Source organism: Talpa occidentalis, unplaced genomic scaffold (assembly GCF_014898055.3).
Source record: "Talpa occidentalis isolate TD23 unplaced genomic scaffold, MPIMG_talOcc4v2.1 talOcc4.7, whole genome shotgun sequence".
NCBI classification, from domain to species: domain Eukaryota; kingdom Metazoa; phylum Chordata; class Mammalia; order Eulipotyphla; family Talpidae; genus Talpa; species Talpa occidentalis.
Genome location: NW_023605083.1, coordinates 12,999,726 through 13,020,515, shown reverse-complemented (window position 1 = coordinate 13,020,515; position 20,790 = coordinate 12,999,726). Strand labels below are relative to the sequence as shown.

Genomic DNA, 20,790 nt, shown 5'->3' with positions numbered 1-20,790 from the left:
AGAATGTTTCATGTGCAGTTGAAAAGAATGTATAATTTGGTCCTTTGGGAATGGAATGTTCTCTCTGTATTATGTCTATCTTGTCTAATGAGTAATTTATGACACATGTTTTCTTATTGTTTTTCTGTTTGGAAGATCTATACATTGATGAAAACGGGACATAGAAATCCCCTACTATTATTTTGTTGCTGTCAATTTCTCCCTTTAGATTTATTATTTGTTCTATGTGTTTTGGTACTTCTGTAAGTACATAAGTATTGATGATTATTGTATCTCCTGCTGGATTGCCCCCTTGTCATTGTATATTGCCCGCCTATTTTATAACTGTCTTTGTTTTAAAGTCTGTTTAGTCTGATGAGAGTATAGGTGTACCGTTTTTCTTTTCAGCCTGATTTGAATGGCATATATTTTTTCTATTCCTTTACTTTCAATCTATGAGTATATCTTGTCCCTTGTAGGCATGATGAGTCTCATTGTAGGCAACATATAGTTGGGTCTTGTTATTTTTTTTAATATATCAGCTACTCTGTGTCTTTTAACTGAATCTAAGACCATTTACATTTAAGGTAATAATTGATAGGTATCTATTCATTGTCATTTTGCTTATTGATTTCTGGTTGTATTTCTAGATGTTCTTTGTCATTTTTTTCTTTTTTCTCTCCTTGAGGTTTGATATATGTGTGTGTGTATATATATTTTTAAATAGTGATTTTAAGTTCTATTTTCATCATTTTGTATGTGCTTTTACTTTAGTCTTTGCTTTCTGGTTACTGTGGGGTTCAAATATAAGATTTTATGTCTGTTGATCTATATTGAGCAACCAATATTTTAACAATTTCTTTTTTTAATTTTAAGATTTATTTATTTATTTATACAAGCACTAGGTACAGTCAGAAGCGCGGAAGGGTGAGAGAATTCACCAGAGCCAGAGCGGGGAGCAGAGCAGGCAGAAGGACCGAAGTACACTGCTGAGGGGAGCAGCGGGCGGCAGGCGAGGTCTGCGCGCCATGCGGGACCCTCCTCTGGTGGCCGGGGAGCAGCTGGGGATCGAACCGGCACCGCAGAGGCTGCAGGCAGCTTCGCAATCCAGCGCTCAACTGCTGCGCCACCGCGGAGGCCCTTGAACAAGTTCTAAAGATTGCATTTTCTTACTCATCTTTTATATTTTTTATGTCTAATTTTTTTTAAAGATTTATTTATTCATGCATACAAGAGCTGGGGTGCAGGCCAGAGATGCGGGGGGGTGAGAGGATCCACTAGAGGCAGAGTGGGAAACAGAACAGGCAGACTGATGAATTCTCTCACCCTTCCTTGCTTCTGACTGTACCCAGTGCTTGTATAAACAAACAAACAAACAAACAAATAAATAAATAAATAAAAAGATTTATTAAAAAAAAAAAAAAAGAAACTTCAAAAAACTTCAGAACAGGCAGACTGACTGAAATATACTGCTGAGGGGAGCAGTGGGCGAGACTGACTGAAATACACTGCTGAGGGGAGCAGTGGGCGAGACAGAAGAGGTCTGCCTCACCATGTGGATTTCTTCCTGGCCGGGGATTGAACCGGTGCTGCAGAAGCTGCGGATTGTTTCATAGTGCAGTGCTTAACCCCTTGCACCACCAGAGAGGCCTTTTATGTCTAATTTTTTGAAGAATCACTTATTCTAAGGGAAGAATTTCACTTATCTTTTGAACTGTCATTTTGAGTTTTATTTACCATGTCTATATACATTATTTTTCTTTTTGTCATTTGTCTGCACTTGTTACTGAAACTCTTGTTCTTTAAAACACATTTATCAACCCCTTTCATTTTTTTTTCCAGTATATTAAAGGCTCTCATTTTATACAACTCATTTTTATTGTTTATTTCCTTGTTGTGCCTTTTCTCATTTTGGGTGGGGTGATACATAGACTATCATTCATGGCTTTGAATTTAATAATTTATTTTTATCTGTGACCTTTACTACTCTGAGAATTATTTTCCATGATGATTTTTCTACTATCCATTCTCTTTTTTTTTTAATTCTATCTGCAACTTTATTTTTTTTTAAATAATAAATTTTATTTTTATATTCCCCATACAATTGCAACCCCCCCATTCTGACCCAATTCCTCCCCTCCCGCCCCCCACCCCCAAAAAGTGTCTCTGTTTCATAGTTTTTTGTTGATTTTGATTTTCACTTTCTTATAGTTATTCATTTTCCTGGTCCCTTATTTAAGTTTTCTAGATTCCTGCTATGAGTGAGACCATCCGGTATTTTTCTTTTTCTTTTTGGCTTATTTCTCTGAGCATTATCCTTTCCAGCGCCATCCATGTTGCTGCAAATTGCATGTGTTTATCTTTTTTGAATGCTGAGTAATATTCCATGGTATATATGTACCACATCTTCTTGATCCAGTCATCTATTTTTGGGCATTTGGGCTGTTTCCAAAGCTTAGCTATTGTAAACAGTGCTGCTATAAACATAGGGGTGCAGGTGTTCTTTGGAATTGATGTTTCTGTGTCCTTTGGGTAAATACCTAGGAGTGGAATTGCTGGATCATATGGAAGCTCTATGTTTAGTAGGTCCAGAAATCTCCACACAGCTCTCCATAGTGGTTGGAGCAGTTTGCACTCCCACCAACAGTGCAGAAGAGTTCCTTTTTCTCCACACCCCCGTCAACATTTGTTGTTGCTAGTTTTTTTAATATGTGCCATTCTCACTGGTGTAAGATGGCATCTCATGGTAGTTTTGATTTGCATTTCCCTGATGACAAGTGATGTTGAACATTTTTTCATATGCCTGTTGGCCATTTGCATTTCCTCTTCAGAGAAGTTTCCTTTTTAGCTCTTCTGCCCATTTTTTGACTGGATTATTTTCTTTGTTGTTGTTGAGTCTCATCAGCTCTTTGCAGATTTTTTTGATCAGTCCTTTATCATTAGTGTTGGGCGCAAAAATGTTCTCCCAGTTGGTGGGGTTTCTCTTTGTTTTTGTTATTGTCTCTTTTGCTGTGCAGAAGCTCTTTAATTTGATGTAGTCCCAGATGTTTATCTTTACCTTCACTATCACTGCTTTGGGTGATGTGTCTGTAAAGATGTCTTTGATGTGCAAATCACGTAGTGTTTCGCCTGTATTTCCTTCTATATATTTTATGGTTTCAGGTCTTACGTCTAGTTCTTTAATCCATTTTGAGTTGATCTTTGTGTATGGTGTGAGGTAGTGGTCAAGCTTCATTCTTTTGCATGTAGCGACCCAGTTTTCCCACACCATTTATTGAACAAACTTTCTTTGCTCCAATGCATAGTCTTTGCTCCTTTGTCAAATATTAGTTGACCATAAATCTGTGGGTTTATTTCTGGATTTTCTATTCGATTCCATTGGTCTGTATGTCTGTTCTTGAAACTATAAAACACTGTTAAAAGAAATAGAAGAAGACACAAAGAAATGGAAAGATATCCCCTGCTCATGGATTGGAAGAATAAACATTATTAAAATGGCCATCCTACCAAAAGCAATATACAGATTCAATGCTATTCCAATCAAAATTTCAATGTCATTCTTCAAAGAAATAGAACAATTATTGATGAAATTCATATGGAATCACAAAAAACCCCAAATAGCCAAAGCTCTCCTGAAAAAAAAAGAAGGTAATGGAGGCATCACACTCCCAGACTTCAAACTATACTATAAAGCCATAATCATCTACTATCCATTCTTTCAGTTGTAGAAGCCAGTCCATAGCAGAGGAACTCTTCAGTTCATAATGTAAAAAACTGCCCATAACAAAACTTTATATTAGTGTCAATTCTTCAGATCTCTGCAAATGTATATGTCTCAATTTTGATATATATAATACAAGTTTAGGATTTTGATCTCACTAGGACAGGAAACCTATTTTCTGTAGAACTTTAGTCAGATAGCTTAGGGATTCAGGTTAGCTTTCAACAAATTTTTGTCTATCAAAAATTTGATAGCTTCCTGCATTTATCTTAGTTTTGTCTGTTAGCTTTTGGCATAAATTTCAAACCTCATTCCGGATTGAAGATCTGATATCTCTATGGTCAACATTTGAACCAGGTCTCTCACCATGGTTCAATGAATTTTTAGTAAAGGTTCTTTGTCTTTACTTGGAGTCTAGAGATTTACTATTTTTCTTTCAGTGGTATAAATTCTCTTTTGTTATTATTTTACATCACGTATCTGTTAAACTGTGGGTAGATATTTCAATATATGAGTTTTTAATCATATAGTTTGTGTTAACTCTTTAGCATGTTTATTTAAAGTTGAAAATCCCATACTAAACCATATGTATTTTTTAATATCTTTAATCCTTTTGTTTGTCTAAACAATATTCCTTAACTTACAGATTTCAAATAATTATTTACTGTGTTAATTTTCATAGGATGAATCTTCAAGAAGAATTGGATAACCTTAAAGTACATATATGTATTGATAAGGCAAAAATACAAGAACTGAATGCATGGGTAGCAGAGAAAAAAGAAGGTAAGTTTTTGTGGGAATAACGTTTAAGGCAGGCATATTAAAATCACCATTTTTGATGTTTTATTTTTCAATTTTTTCCAAGAATCTTTCCCTTGTTTCCCTGCTTGCACTTCTTTACTCATTGATCTTCAGCCCATATAAGAAAATCAAATAGAGTACATCAAAAAGTAGCTTGTAATTTATTAAAAATTATGAAGAGTTGTTTGCAAAGGAGAAAATGTACTCATTGGCAATGTTTTACTTGATATGGTCAAAAATATTCAGATAATATAGATAACATGTTCTCTATATCAGTCCATTTATATTTTTGTCTGAGATTACAGTTTTCTGGAAATAATTTGGTTCTCATGTATTGCACTGGAATCAAAGTCTTAGAAGGAAATTTGGCATATGTAAATCAATCTCCCTCGCCACTAGCCCATAAGTGTGCAATAAAATGAACTGTATTTGTTCCCATTGCAAGCTTATTCCTGTCTTAACTCAGATAACTATACTTATTATATGACTTTAGTCCATCCTGCAGTCCCTAATTAGAAAAAAGTAAATAAGATTGCTGTGACAGAATTTCTTATTTAACCTTACTACAGCTTAATTATTATCACTGTACTTTTTAAGTGTTGAGAATTTATATTTAATAATTAACTGAATAATTTACATTTATATAATTTATATTTATAATTTATGCATAATAATTAATTTTTTATATAGCACTCCTCTGGGTTTTGGCCTAGTTACCAATAATCCAATTGCTCTAACTGAGGTCACTGGTGGATTGTCACAGCCATGGCTAACCTCTATTTTATAGCATTGATTTCCATCACATTTCAAGTCTGCTCTTTCTTTGGATTCTTAAATGCTAGTTTTCTCCTGTATTATCTCCTCTTTCTTGCCTGTATCTACTCATTTGTTCTATTGGACATCTTTACATCTGTTCTTAAACTATTAAGATTCTCTAGTTTTACTTGGTTTACTTGGCTTTACTATACATCTTTTTGGGGAAATTGTTCTTACAAGATTCATGCAATAAGAAAGAATGAGAACAAAGACAAATTCTAGTATACAGATATTTAAAAAAATCAAAATTTCAGTATTTGAAAATTACCAAATCAAACATCTCTTAATATTTATATAGAAATAATTCTAGGTAGATAAATTAGATAAAAGAGAGAACCATATATATGCTATTCTTATAAAGATATTTATATTTATTATTTTATTTGGCATCCACCAAATAAAAAGAAACATATGTAATAGTAAAGGAATTGTTAAATTTTAGATAAATGTGTCGGGGCCTCCCTGGTGGCGCAGCGGTTGAGCGCTGGGTTGCGAAGCTGCCCGCGGCCTCTGCGGCGCCGGTTCGATCCCCGGCTGCTCCCCAGCCACCGGAGGAGGGTCCCACATGGCGCGCAGACCTCTCCTGCTGCCCGCTGCTCCCCTCAGCAGTGTACCTCGGTCCTTCTGCCTGCTCTGCTCCACGCTCTGGCTCTGGTGAATTCTCTCACCCTCCCGCGCTTCTGACTGTACCCAGTGCATGTATAAACAAAACAAACAAACAAACCAGCAAACAAATAAATGAAGCATGCCTCTATTAAAAAATAAAAAAATAAAAAAATAAATAAAAAATAGATAAATGTGTCGTGACTGTTCCCTTTAAAATTAAAAAGAGATATAATTACTTTATATTTTTAAGTATGTATTTCAATATTAGGGTATATTAAAAATTAACATTTTACCTTGCAACATGATAAAATAATTTTTTCAAATATTTTGTTTTTCCCACATGTTAAATTTTGATTATTAAATTATCTTTTAATTTTATCAGTCTATAATTTTATATACTTCATCTTTAATTTCCTTTGTTTTAAAGTCTTATTTCTATAAATAATGGACCTAGTACTCGTCACAGTTTTTAATGCCCCCTCCAACACTGCTATATGCCTAACACTGATGGTTTCTCTGTGAGTTTTGTCTTTTTCCTTATCCTTTGTTCAGTTTCCCTATATTCCACCTATAATTGAAACCTTGGTATTTCTCATTTTCTTTCGAGTAATTTTGCTTAGCATAATCCCTCTAGTTCCATCCATGTTGCTGCAAATGGCATGAGTTTTTCTTTTTTGATTGCTGAGTCGTATTTTCATTGTGTATATATACCACATCTTCTTGATCCATTCATCTGTTTTGGGGCATTTAGGTTTTTTCCATATCTTAGCTATTGTAAATAGTGCTACAGTCAACAGAGGAATGCAGGTGTCCATTTGATTAGTGTTTTTGTGTCTTTTGTATCTTTTGTGTCTTCCTAGGAGTGGAATCACTGGGTCATATGGTCAGTCCACTTTTAGTATTTTGATGATCCTCCACACAACTTTGCATTGTGATTGGACCAGTTTGTATTCCCACCAGCAGTGTAAAAGGGTCGCATTTCTTCCACATCCTTACCAGCATTTGTTGTTGCCAGTTTTTTCGATATGGACCATTCTCATTGGGGAGAGGTGCTATCTCATTGTAGTTTTGATTTGCATTTCCCTGATTATAAGTGGTATTGAACATTTTTTCATATACCTGTTGCCATTTGTATTTCTTCTTTGGAGAAGTGTCTTTTTACCTCTTCTGCCCACATTTTGACGGGATTGTTTATTTTGTTTTTGTTGACTTTGTAGATCTTTATCAGTTATCTGGTGAGCAAATATTTTGTTACATTCAGTAGGTCGTCTATTTTTTTATTGTCTCTTTTGCTGTGCCAAACTTTTTATTTTTATATATTCTTTGCTTCTAGAGATAAATCTTCAAAGAGGTTTCTGAGGTGTATGTCACGGAGAGCTTTCTTCTATATATTTTATGGTTTCGGGTCTTACATTAAATTCTTTTATCATTTTGAGCTGGTTTTTATGTATGGGGTGAGGTAGTAGTTTAGTATCATTCTTTCACATGTAGTGGTCCAGTTTTCCCAGCACCATTTATTGAAGAAACTATCCTTGTTCCAGTGTATATTCTTTGGTCCTTTGTCATAGATTAGTTGGCCATATATTTCTGACTTTTCATTTGATTACATTGTTCTGTATCTCTTTTTTTTCCAGTACCATCCTGTTTTTCTTATTGTGACTTTGTACCATAGTTTAAAGTCTAGGCCCTCCCCGGTGGCACAGCGGTTGAGCGCTGGGTTGTGGGGCTGCCCGCGGCCTCTGCGGTGCTGGTTCGATCCCCGGTTGTTCTCCGGCCACCAGAGGAGGGTCCCGCGTGGTGCGCGGACCTCTCCTGCCGCCTGCTGCTCCCCTCAGCAGTGTACTTCGGTCCTTCTGCCTGCTCTGCTCCCCGCTCTGGCTCTGGCTCTGGTGAATTCTCTCACCCTCCCGCGCTTCTCACTGTACCCAGTGCTTGTATAAATAAATTTAAAATAAATAAATAAATCTTTAAAAAAAATTCCATTAAAAAAATAAATTCTAGAAGTATAATACCTGCATTTTCCTTCCATTTATTCAGGAGAGCTTTGGCTATATGAGGTTTGGCTGTATGAATTTCAGCAATATTTGTTCTTTTTCTTCGAAGAATGCCATTGAGATTTCAATGGAATTGCATTGAACCTGTAAATTTCTTTTGGTAGGATAGACATTTTGATAATGTTTATTTTTCCGATCAATGAGCAGGGATTGTCTTTCTATGTCTTTGTGTCTTCTTCTAATTCTTTTAACAATGTTTTGTAATTTCCTTTGTATAGGTCTTTCACCTCCTCTGTGAGGTTTATTCCTAGTAGTTTAATTTTTGGGGGGTGCAGTTGTAAATTGGATGGTTTTTTAATTTCTTCCTTTTCAGACTGATTGTTTGCATATAGGAAGGCCATTGTTTTTTGTGTGTTGATTTCGTAACCGGGTCCTTTAGTAGACTGGTTTATTGTTTTAATTAGTTTTTCTGTGGAGTTTTTCAGGTTCAGTCTATATATTATATCATATGCAAATAGTAATAGTTTTATTTCTTCTTTCCCTATTTGGAATCCTTGTGTGTCTTTCTCTTGCCTAATTGCTCTAGCTAATACTTCCAGTATTATATTGAAAAGCAGTGGTGAGAATGTATATCCTTGTCTTGTTCCAGATCAAAGGGAAGGCTTTCAGTTTTTCATCACTAAGAATTATGTTATCTGTAGGTTTGTCATTTATAGCATGTATTATATTAAGGTACATTCCTTTTATTCCAAATATTTCAAGGGCCTTTTATAAATGGATGCTGAACTTCATCAAGTGCTTTTTCAGTATCTGTTCATATGATCATATAGTTTTTATTTTTCTTTTCGTTGATGTGTTAGATTACATTAATTGATTTTCAAACTTTGAACCAAGGATTTGAACCATCCTTGTGTCTCTGGAATAAATCCCACTTGGTCATGGTGTTTAACATTTTTGATGTATTGTTGGATTCAATTTGCTAAGATTTTATTGAGGATTTTTGCATCTTTTTCGTCAGGCAGATGGCCTGTAGTTTTATTTTTTTGTTTTTCTTGTATTCTCTAAGCACATCTCTCTTCTCTGGCACTATCCTACAGACTCTAGCTTCCTGACCTCTCAGAACTCTGGATCTGTGTTTTCAATTCAAGAAGATCATCAAATTCCAGTTAGGTACATTTCTGTGCTATGGCTGGAGTCTCTAGGCAGTAAGCTGAGAAATCATAGGACTTGTCTTATTTTTTGCCCTCTTGTAGGGATGTCTACCTTATCTTTTCTTATGCTTAATGCCTGCAAGTTATTTTTCATATATGTTGTCTAGTTTCTTGTTCCTTACGAAAGGGTCAATCAGGTGCCTCTGGATTATATTTATTCCATTTAACATGTTTTTCTTGTATGAAAAACACAAATCTATATGGATGTCCTGTGTATATTTTATATTTTCTGGTACTGTCTCAACATGGGTATTTTTGTAAGAATCTCAGATATTGAGCATGCACTTCAAAAATCTCATTTTGTTTCCCATCAAATCAGTTCTACTTCCTCTAGACCTCCCACATGAACACCATACACCCCTACCACTCTGAATTTCTTTTTACTGAAAATTACAATTCACTGTGAATGAATCTTCAACATAATCCTATAATATCTCTGTCAGGAGCTCAACTAATCTAAAGAACTGAGCTGCCAGGTGTCCAAGTAGCTGATTTAAGATAATAAGCCAAAATGAAAGTAACAGTCAAGCCTTTAATCACTGAGTGCGTAAGCAAGAAGCTAAAGTGGAAAAAGTGCCAACTCCTCCTGTTCTATTTTCCCCCTTGGGCCTGCATGCCAGTTGAGGATCAGATGGATCAGCACAGACATACAGGATGTTTCACTGCAAAAGGAGCCCTGAACGAAAGTTTCCTGCATTTTGATTGATCTTGGGTTCTGGATGAGGGAGAGAGGGAACGCCAAGAAAGGAAAAATACTGAATCCTTGTCAGAATAAAGAAAAGTGTCATCAAGGTTGCTACTATACCAAATACCAAGAACTTGGCAGAGGCACCTGAGCATCAGTCAAAGAGCCCAAATAAAGGAGCCAACAAATGAATGCCTTGTAGAGGCACCAAGGCTGGGAGTACAGATATGTATAAGAATATGGTTGGGCCTTTGTTCTCTTCCAGTATTGCAAGATAGTGTGGGTAAAAGGGCTGAGAAGATGACTACAAAAATGAAGAAATCTGAAGCCAGGAAAACTGAAGCCAAAAACCCTTAGAAGAGGAAGCCCCACTGTAACCAAAATCCTGTCCTACTTGGAGGCACTTATTCCTAATCTGCTATGTATTCTAGAAAGGCCATGTAGAAGAGCAAGTATTCTGTAGTTAAACCCAGGATTGAAAAGAAAAGGAAGGAGAAGGTTCTTGCTACTGTCACAAACCAGTTGGTGGTAACACGAATGGTGACACCTGAGTGGGAATCTCACATAATGACTAGTAATGTTTTACTTAAGATGCACCTCAAAAGCTGTTGAGCCATGACAAAAAACACTTCAGTCAGCAAATGAGAAACCTGTGAGCTGGCGTCATCCTGGGACCATTCTGATCATCCTGTCTGGGCATCCAGAGGCAAGAAGGTGATTTTCTTGAAACAGCTGAACAGTGATTTGCTATGTGACTGGACTTCTCTCTCTCTCTTTTTTTTTTTTCCTAAAAATTTAGTTATACAAGCACTAGGTACAGTCAGAAGTGCAGGAGGGTGAGAGAATTCACCAGAGCCAGAGCAGGGAACAGAACAGGCAGACTGATGAAGTATACTGCTGAGGGGAGCAGTGGGCACGGCAGGAGAGGTCTGTGTGCCATGTGGGACCTTCGCCCGTGGCCGGTGATCGAACCTGCAGTGCAGAGGCTGTGGGCAGCTTCTTAGCCCAGCGTTCAATCTCCGCACCACCAGGAGAGGCCCTGGACCTCTCTTGCAATCAAGTTTCTCTGTGTAGGACACATTAGAAATGTGTTATCGCCATCTCCACTAAAATTGGTATTGTGGGTGTGAAAATCCCAAAACATCTCTCTGATGCTTACTTCAAGAAGAATCTGCATAAGCTCCAACACCAGGAAGGTGAGATCTTCAACACAGAGAAGAAATATGAGATTATGGAGCAGCAGGAGATTAATTAGAAAGCTGTGGACTTGTAAAATCTGCCAAAAATCAAAACTGTCCCTCAGCTTCAGGGCTATTTCTGCTTTATGTTTGCTCTCTCAAATGGAATTTACCCTCACAAATTGGTGTTCTAAATTTCTTACCAAAAATCTAATTAAATAATGATCCATTAAAAAAAGAAAGAAAATGTTTGATCAGCTAAAGAACTGAGTTTCCAGTTGTCCTGGGTCTGGAGCCCTCAACTGTTACTCCCTTCAGGGACTGTAGTCCATTGACCATATACTAGGTCTGGTAGGTGTGGGCAGCACCTGAAGCATGCCAGGTAAAGCATGTGGTTACTAATAGTTATGTCTGGAAAATTGCATTTAGGATCTGACAGGGAATAGGAATCTCAAATATTTATCACAGACGCAAAAGTATATTCATAAAACCACTGTTTATAGTATTCTTCATTGGAAGCCAAAGGTTTGTTTATCAAAGAATGCAGTATACAAGCAAGCAAGGATGAAAATGCTTAGAAACCAGAACATTTATTATATGTGTGTCTATGGGTTGTCTGAAGTAGCTCTTCTTGCTGCTGGTCCTCTGGTCCAGCTTTGTTTCATACTGAAAAGTTTACTTCTGCTCCATGTGTCTGATTCTTTGTCACAAAGCACAAGTATACCTTTCCCTATAATTGGAATTGGAATGGTTTAACTTATACCCTCATTTCTTTGGCTAATGTAAGTGTTTTTGCGTTTAAATTAATAACAAGAATTATTTTTGTTAGTCTGAATTTCTGTGGAGAGCTGGGGGAGCATATCAAACTTTCAGATACCACTCTTCTTTCTAGAACTCTTTTTTTTTTTAAAATCAAACAATTTTAATTGACTTAATAATCAGTAAAAGTGTAGTTACATGAAAAGTCCCATATTTTGCATGTTTATATTGTTTCTGCCATTATTTGTAAGGTGTTAAAGGTGGGACCCACTCATAAATCTTCTTTCTAGTGGTCGAATAAGGTACATATTGTTGTGGAGTGCCACTCACATTGAATTTATGGTTTGTCCAGATGAGTTTATGAGGAGCAGGTGGTTTTGTTGTTGGAGGATCTTCAGTCATACAGTGAAGCCAACGGTGCCATTCAGGGGCACCATGCTTCCATCCATATCCCAGAATGTGTTTTTGCCATTCATTTCAGTAGTATATATAACCCATCGGTGACGGCCAAAGAATTGCTTGTTGTCTTCACAGTACTTGTTTCCATATTTGTCTTCACCCACTAGTGTGCCGACCCTCACATCATTTGCCTTAAAGAAAATGTGAAGATAGCCGCTGAGACCACCATGGCCGGAAACCTGCTGCAGCACGCGCTTTAGGACCTGCACTAACTCCATTTTGCCCCGCCTCTTTCTAGAACTCTTTTGTCTAGCCAAAATTATCTGCTGGCTTCAGATTTTATTAGCAACAGGCATGCCAGCCTGCTACTGTTCTGAGGCTAGTCTTTTGATTTATTAAGAACCACTTTTATTTTCCAATCCTGGAAGTATTGGGACGTATGTGTTTCTATATGCCTGTGGCCACTTCCTGTCTGCGATCACTTTGTAGAAGTGTTGTCAAGTTAGCCAATAACAACAAACTCATACTGTCAGCATTCTGAATTTGGGGCTTCACTCAGTATTACAAATTTATTAACTATAATTTTTGTATTCCATGTTATATCTGTGTTTTTTTTTTCAAAATTTATTACATAAAATGGATCCCCATTTTCTTAGTCTCCTGTAATGCATTTTTTGCCATCCACCCCTGAGGCTGTAAAATCAGTGAGACATAATTTACGTTTTTGTTGCATCAGCATCCCATCTAGTTATCAGTTTCTGTATCTAGCAGCTTTTGCTCCAGAACAATCAACCACAAAAATCTCAGTGACATGTAATAATAAATAAATATTTGTGTCCTGCTTATGGTTTCTGCAGCTCATCTGGCACAGTTGCTATTAAGATTGCTGGTCTTTTGTTTGGCTGGAGCAGCAGCTCAGCTTCAGGCTGCATATCATGTTCACACTATTCCATATTGTCTCAATCTTGTGCCAAGGTTGAAAGGGACAGTGACTACCTGGCATGTTCTTTTTGAAGTGAATGTTGGAAACTTCCAAGGGAAGAGCAGAAACATGTTTACATTGGAAGCTTATAGTAGACATACTCTCGTTCATATCAAATTCCTTTAGTGAAAGAAATTCTAATGGTCAAATTCAACATCAATGGAACAGCAAACTGTACTTCTTCCATGAAGGTAGAGGAGGAGAGAATAAGCATTTAATGAGTAATAATCTACCACCATATGATATAAAAATATAAACCAATGAAAGGGAATGTGTTGTAGCTGTTAATATATGCTACAAATACATGTCTTCTAGATAGTATGACTCAGCCCAAGAATAAGGCTTCTAGGACAGAATAAATGGATTGCAACGTTCAAACTATACATAAAAAAGAAACAAAAAATATGAGGACCTCCATAATAGTTGAGTAATATACAAATTAAATCTGGAAATTCTGGCAAATATCTCGTTTACTTATTATTAAGGAAAGGCTGTGAACAGATGAATACCAAAAAGAACCTAATTCAAGCATTAATATATGATTATCCTGCTTTAATTCAAATGTATCAAGGGAAAGCTTTCAGGTACGTTCAGGCTTTTCCAACTGAAGCCAAAACATTTTCAAAGGATGAAAAAAGTACCTAAATATCATTTAGTTTTAAAATAATTAACATTAAGTAATTGTCTATGGCTCAGTTTAATGACAATCATTAATATATTAAGGGTATACTTAAATACCTGAAAATTTAAAAAGATTAAACAAGAACTATTCTAAATCTATGGGATATGTTTTAAAAAAGAGGGGGAAGGTCAGAACAATTTTTTACAACATTTTTAATTATTCTCTGATCTAGAGTAAGAGCATTCCTTCATGCTCTCCTCTTGGCATGTTAATTTGCACTATTCCTAATTTCATTCTGCATCCTTATTAAGAGATTTCTTGCTAATATAAAATAAAGTCTTTATCCCATTGTAATATAGTCCTTGCTTACCTCTTTAGCCTTATGTTTAGCCTTATTTTTCCATCTCTTTAGCCTTATGTTTTATATGTTTAGTTTTATTTTTCCACCTTGGAATGGAAAAATCAGTAATGTAAATTTGCTTTATCATTTAATACTTCTGCACAATTGTGCATACTACTTTCTTCCTTTCCTTTTCATTTCCATCTCAAAAAACCTATTCATCGTCAATGATGGAATTAGCGAATGTCCTTCCTGTTGGAAGCCTTTGTACAGTAGGAGACAATAATTTCCCTCTACCCTCCTGCCTTCTTGACTGAGGTCTCTTAAACAAAAAACAGATTATTAGAAGGACAAAAACAAGTATATTAACATGTATATGTGGTAAATATCCATAGCAGGTACTCAGGAAACTGAGTAACCCAAAGAGAGGACTCATTTGAATTTGGACTTAACTATCCAAATCACCTTCAGCTGAAGCAGAAAAAGTTTAATTTGCATTTCCGGTTTCATGTACATTTCAAGTTACAAAATATTTGTAAACTTGTCATTCTCAAACTCTTCCCCAAAAGTTGAGGAAAATGGAATTCTTCCAAACACATTTTATGAGGCCATTACTGTTATTACAAAAGCAGACACGGGTATCTCACACACACACACACACACACAACACAGAGAGAAAGAGAGAGAGAGAGAATTACCAACTATCCTAATCAACATAGATGAAAGAAATCCTCAACAAAAATCATACAAACCAAATTCAACAAATATATTCAGTAGGATTTATTATAGCTAAGCAAGAATGGCTTAATTTTTAGTACAGTGAAGTGGTGTGTTACTATACTAGTAAGCTATAGTAATATAAACAGTATGATATTAGAATAAAAATAGACACAGACAAATGGAATAGAATCAAAAACCCAGAAATAAACTTAGGCACACAGTCTACAGCAAAGGATCAAGGATATACATTAGAGAAAGTCTTTTCAGTAAATGATGTTGGGAATACTTGAAGCCACATGCAAAGGAATGCAACTAAACCCTTCTCTTACACCGTATACACAAATTAACTGAAAATGGCTTAAAGACTTGGATGTAAGAACTGAAACCATACAATGCAAAGAGAAGAAAAAGAAAAAAACTGACAAAGCACTGCATGACGTTGGCTTCAGTGATATCACTGGGAACTGAATTCCAGCAGCAAGAGAAACAAAAAAATTGAACTATATCAAAGTAAAAAGCTTCTCCAGAATGAAGACTCTATCATTTAAATGAAAAACACCGCACTGAATGTGGGGAAGAAATTTGAAAGTTATAAATCTGACAATGGCCTAATATTAAAGATCTGCAAAGAACTCAACCAAAAAATAAATAAATAAAAAGCCCAATCAACAAATGGTCAGAAAAGTTTAGTACTTTTCCAAAGAAGACATCTAGATTACCAACAGACACATGAAAAAACTCTTATCAGCATTTATCATTAGGATAATGCAAGTGAAAACTACAATGAAATACCATCCCATACCTATGAGGATGACCCATATCAACAAGACCAGAAACTGCAGTTGTTAGCAAGAATGTGGAGAAATACAAACACTCATACACTGTTGGTGGTAATGTAGACTTGTCCTGTCCCTATGGACAGTAGTATGAACTTTTCTCAAAACATTAAAAATAGATCTATTATACCATCCAACAATCACATTCCTGGATATCTACACAATGAATGTAAAAACTAATTCAAATGAAAATAAGCACTCACGTGTTCATTGCAGCTCTATTGACAATAGTCACATTAAGAAAAACTAAATGCCCAAGGACAGATGTGTAGATTAAGAATATTTGGTATAGCTACTACTCAGCTATAAAAAGAGATAATATCTTGCTATTTGTTGCAACATGGTTGGATCTTGCAGGTGGGGGGTGGGGAACAGCAGAAGATATGCTAAGTGACATAAGCCAGAAAAAGAAAACAAATATGGATGGTGTCACTCATATGTAGGAGATACGCAAACAAAACAGGGTCAGACAAAACCAAACCAAAAAAAAACCCCAAAAGTCTGTTAATTGAGACTGCCAAAGGTGCAAAGAGAGGTTGAGAACAAAGGGGAGAGTGGGCCCAGTGGACTATGATGGAGGACTCTTGGTGCCTTCATGATATATGTGGCTTGGTAACATACACCTGAAGAGTTGAACCTGTGCCTCAGAATCATTTATTTTTGTTGTACTTCAAAATAATTTTTTTAAAAGCTTTGACTTTTATTCAAGTTCTTTAGCTGTTGTTAGCAGTCTGTGCTCTTTGGGTACAGCACTATTCTTATTTTCAAGAGTAAATATTTCACTTAGAACTGTAACAGATATTTAAATGACTGGAACAGATGAATTTTATTTGCATGTTTTTTCTATATTGCTGAAACAGAGTTGCAAATGAATTCAACACCAAGGTGTTAGGGGACTAGAAAAAAGAAACTTGGGATCCAATAGATAATTATCAAGGTAAAGGTACATATTCCCCAGGTGACAAATTCTACCTATTCTAGCTTTTATTATTCTTAGGATAGTGTTCCATTTATTTCACTAGTTCAGAATTTTTAATTGGATATGACATGTTTCAAAGACAAAAGAAATGCCTAATTCACTCTAACAAACTTGTTAGTCATTGTTTATACCAAGAGGATTTCTACCCTACAGAGAATAATAGTTTTCTTTTTCCTTTGTTGATAAATCAAAGTTTTTCACTGACCTACAGAAGCCAGGCATACTTTAAAGTAAAATCATCTTAAACTAACAAAGATATGTATCATTGGGCCTCCCCGGTGGCGCAGCGGTTGAGCGCTGGGTTGTCAAGCTGCCCGCAGACTCTGCAGTGTCAGTTCGATCCCCGGCTGCTCCCCGGCCACCGGAGGAGGGTCCCACATGGCGCGCAGACCTCTCCTGCCGCCCGCTGCTCCCCTCAGCAGTGTACTTCGGTCCTTCTGCCTGCTCTGCCTCCCGCTCTGGCTCTGGTGAATTCTCTCACCCTCCCGCGCTTCTGACTGTACCCAGTGCATGTATAAACAAACAAACAAACAAACAAATAAATAAATAAAACATGCCTCTATAAAATATATGTTAAAAAAAAAAAACAAAGATATGTATCATTTATACTTTATTAATATTTTTTTGCTCCTTTTTGATTCTTTAATAAATGTATCCAAAAAATAATTGAGTAAGAATATATTAAAAAGTCAAAGTGATTATCTAATAAAAGTATGCTTTGATATATTTCCATTTTAATAGTAATTCACAGTTTATGATTATTCTTTTCCTTTTAAAGTTGACATTTTGCTGGTACAGTTTTGCTTGATAGAAAAGGTTTTGGCCTCTTTAGGAACAATTTGTAGAGAGAACTTCACCCATTACCTAGGTTTCTGTTTGTTATAAAATCACAGTTTTTCTGGAAATAACATTTTTATGGTTTACACTGCTCAGTGCATGATTTTAAACTTGAAATAAAGGTGGCAGTGGTGGTGTAGGGGGGTGGTTTCAGTTTCAGTCTACCCCAATTCTGTTAGTGTTTGCTTTGTTCAGCAATCACTCTGATCTTCCTGGCAGGGAGCAAGATCTTGAGAACAAAACTAGTAGTGACTGTGTAGATAAAAAGGCATGAATTCTGCTTTTAAGGCAAAGGGGGAATAGTCTACAAAAGAATGAAAATAGGAATAAACGTACAGCATTGTTAACCTGCAGTTCTGTTGTATCTTTGAAAATCTTAAGCTGTAAAAAAAAAAGTGACACTACAAAGGTACATAATTAAGTGACGGAAAATCTTGAAAAAGGTCACCATTTTGTTACTGGCCAACTACTTGACAATAAAATAGACTAGATTATTCACAATTGAGAAACCATAGGCTAGAAACTCATAATTGAGAACCCTATTCCTTAAAATTGACAGGAAGTATTTCCACATCATATGAAGTACAATAACATGTTATTTATTCTCTAGCAGAACAACTCTCTCAATATGGTGACGATGATGGGGTCAAGAAGAGTACTCCAGAGAAGAATGGGAAAGAAATATCAGAGCAGACATTGCAGAAGGTAGTCTAATCTTTAAGATATTGAACTGAGCAAGTTAAATCTGAATTTAACATAAAGGATTATATTTTAAAACGAGGCCTCATGAACTTAAACCTTGTGTGAATTCTTAATTTAAATTCATAATTCAAAATCATTGGCTTGCCAAAATGGGATAAAAAAAATCAATGTTAGTGAAATAAATGTGGAAACACTTGTGCTTTTGTTGACAGATTAAAAATATTTTTAAAGATGAAAAGAAGAGAATGACAATCATAAAAATATAAAAATTTCTACTATATGTGCTTATTAAGTTATAACTTTGCAGTTTAACTTTTAAATGGGACAAGACTAGAGTGCTATACTTAAGCAAACACACAGATTTACAATATTTGAACTAAAAAATAATTGAAAAATTTTATCTTTTCCATAATAAAATGGCAATGTTTAGAATTTTCATTTTGAACTTAAATTTATGCATGATTCATCTCATTTTAGATAAACATTTGTGTCCATATGGGAATACTGTCTCAGTATTAATAGGACCATTCATGTAAACCTTATAGTCATTTTGCATTTTGCCTACTTGTATAAATAGTAAAATGTTGTATAAAAATTTTATCACTTGTCTTTACAACTTTATTTAATTCATTTTTGTATATAAAAGTTGTTATGAAGTTTAATTAAATGGATTTGATTGCATGTTAGCATTTTTGTTTATTATTCTAAAGGAAATATTCAGATGGGTTTATTCTTATAATTGATTTGTTACTGGGCTATCCTGATTACTTATATAAAGCTGCAAATGCACAAATATATAAGCAAAAATATTACTGTGTATACTTACGTTTCTAAAATATGTATGTATTGATTTACATCAATAGATGATGTGATTTGTTATAATTCCAACACTTGCCATATGGTCAGGTTAACATAATAACCACAGAGAACAGAAGTGTTCACATTCATTTATCCTGTGGTAAATGGTAGTGGTAATAGAGTATCCATTACCACCCAAAGTGTCATGGAACTTATACTAGTTTATCTACTTTGCTTTAGAACAATACTTTTTTGTGCCAGATTTTATGTAATTTTTATCTCTATGGATATATAACACTAAGTTACTTACTGCTTTGGGTAGAAACCCTAAAGAAATCCATTATTTCCTCCTAGCTGCCATAAATGACTACTACCATACTGAATCCAGAATTAAGTTCTGACAAGTCAACAGAAATTATTTTCATTGAACCATATGTCAAATTAGCATACTAATTTGTCACTATTTTTATATTAACATAATGTAATTGTTAGAGTAATGATTTAACTTCTCTAGATGAGTTTCCTTATTTTAAAAGGATGTATATAAAACTCATTCAAAATGGGTTTTAAAAGATAGCAGCACCATGTAAGCAATATTTGTACATGGTGGAGATGAAATGGAACTACATATATTTTAGTGTATATGACAGTTCACACTGTTTGGGGATAACTGTTCTCCCAAAATGCTTACATCAATGTTCTCATCTACAGTGTCTCAGATTGTGACTGGATTTAGGGATGGGGTCTTTAAAGAGTTAAGTTAAATGAAGTTAGGGTTTAAGCCACCCAGTCTTTATACTTTATTTATTTATTTTTTTTAATAATAAATTTTGTTTTTATATTCCCCCATACAATTGCAAACGCCCCATTCTGACCCCAATCCTTCCCCTCCTGCCCCCCACCCCCCAAAAAGTGTCTCTGGTTCATAGTTTTTTGTTGATTTTGATTTTCACTTTCTTATATTCATTTTCCTGGTCCCTTATTTAAGTTTTCTAGATTCCTGCTATGAGTGAGACCATCCGGTATTTTTCTTTTTCTTTTTGGCTTATTTCGCTGAGCATGATCCCTTCCAGCGCCATCCATGTTGCTGCAAATTGCATGTGTTTATCTTTTTTGAATGCTGAGTAATATTCCATGGTATATATGTACCACATCTTCTTGATCCAGTCATCTATTTTTGGGCATTTGGGTTGTTTCCAAAGCTTAGCTATTGTAAACAGTGCTGCTATAAACATAGGGGTGCAGGTGCTCTTTGGAATTGATGTTTCTGTGTCCTTTGGGTAAATACCTAGGAGTGGAATTGCTGGATCATATGGAAGCTCTATGTTTAGTAGGTCCAGAAATCTGCACACAGCTCTCCACAGTGGTTGGACAAGTTTGCACTCCCACCAACAGTGCAGGAGAGTTCCTTTTTCTCCACACCCTCGCCAACATTTGTTGTTGCTAGTTTTTTTAATATGTGCCATTCTCACTGGTGTAAGATGGTATCTCATGGTAGTTTTGATTTGCATTTCCCTGATGACAAGTGATATTGAACATTTTTTCAATATGCCTGTTGGCCATTTGCATTTCCTCTTCAGAGAAGTTTCTTTTTAGTTCTTCTGCCCATTTTTTGACTGGATTATTTTCTTTGTTGTTGTTGAGTCTCATCAGCTCTTTGCAGATTTTTGTGATCAGTCCTTCATCATTAGTGTTGGGTGCAAAAATGTTCTCCCAGTTGGTGGGGTTTCTCTTTGTTTTTGTTATTGTCTCTTTTGCTGTGCAGAAGCTCTTTAATTTGATGTAGTCCCAGCTGTTTATCTTTGCCTTCACTATCACTGCTTTG

The 20,790-nt window shown here is 35.6% G+C and overlaps 1 protein-coding gene and 1 pseudogene across 7 annotated transcripts in view; one reads left to right on the top strand and one right to left on the bottom strand.

Moving 5' to 3' along the window:
• Positions 1-20,790, top strand: part of CNTLN (centlein) — a 236,875-nt gene that overhangs the window by 124,791 nt on the left and 91,294 nt on the right. For 4 of the 7 annotated variants that reach the window (XM_054689415.1, XM_054689417.1, XM_054689414.1 and 1 more), the window contains exons 13-14: positions 4,383-4,483; positions 18,076-18,170. In XM_054689415.1, coding sequence (XP_054545390.1) covers positions 4,383-4,483; positions 18,076-18,170 — 196 coding nt within the window. The remainder of the gene's footprint in view (positions 1-4,382; positions 4,484-18,075; positions 18,171-20,790) is intronic. The other 3 variants (XM_037494596.2, XM_037494597.2, XM_054689416.1) reach the window with 1 other exon arrangement.
• On the bottom strand, positions 11,908-12,427 carry LOC119232550 (NADH dehydrogenase [ubiquinone] 1 alpha subcomplex subunit 12-like; annotated as a pseudogene).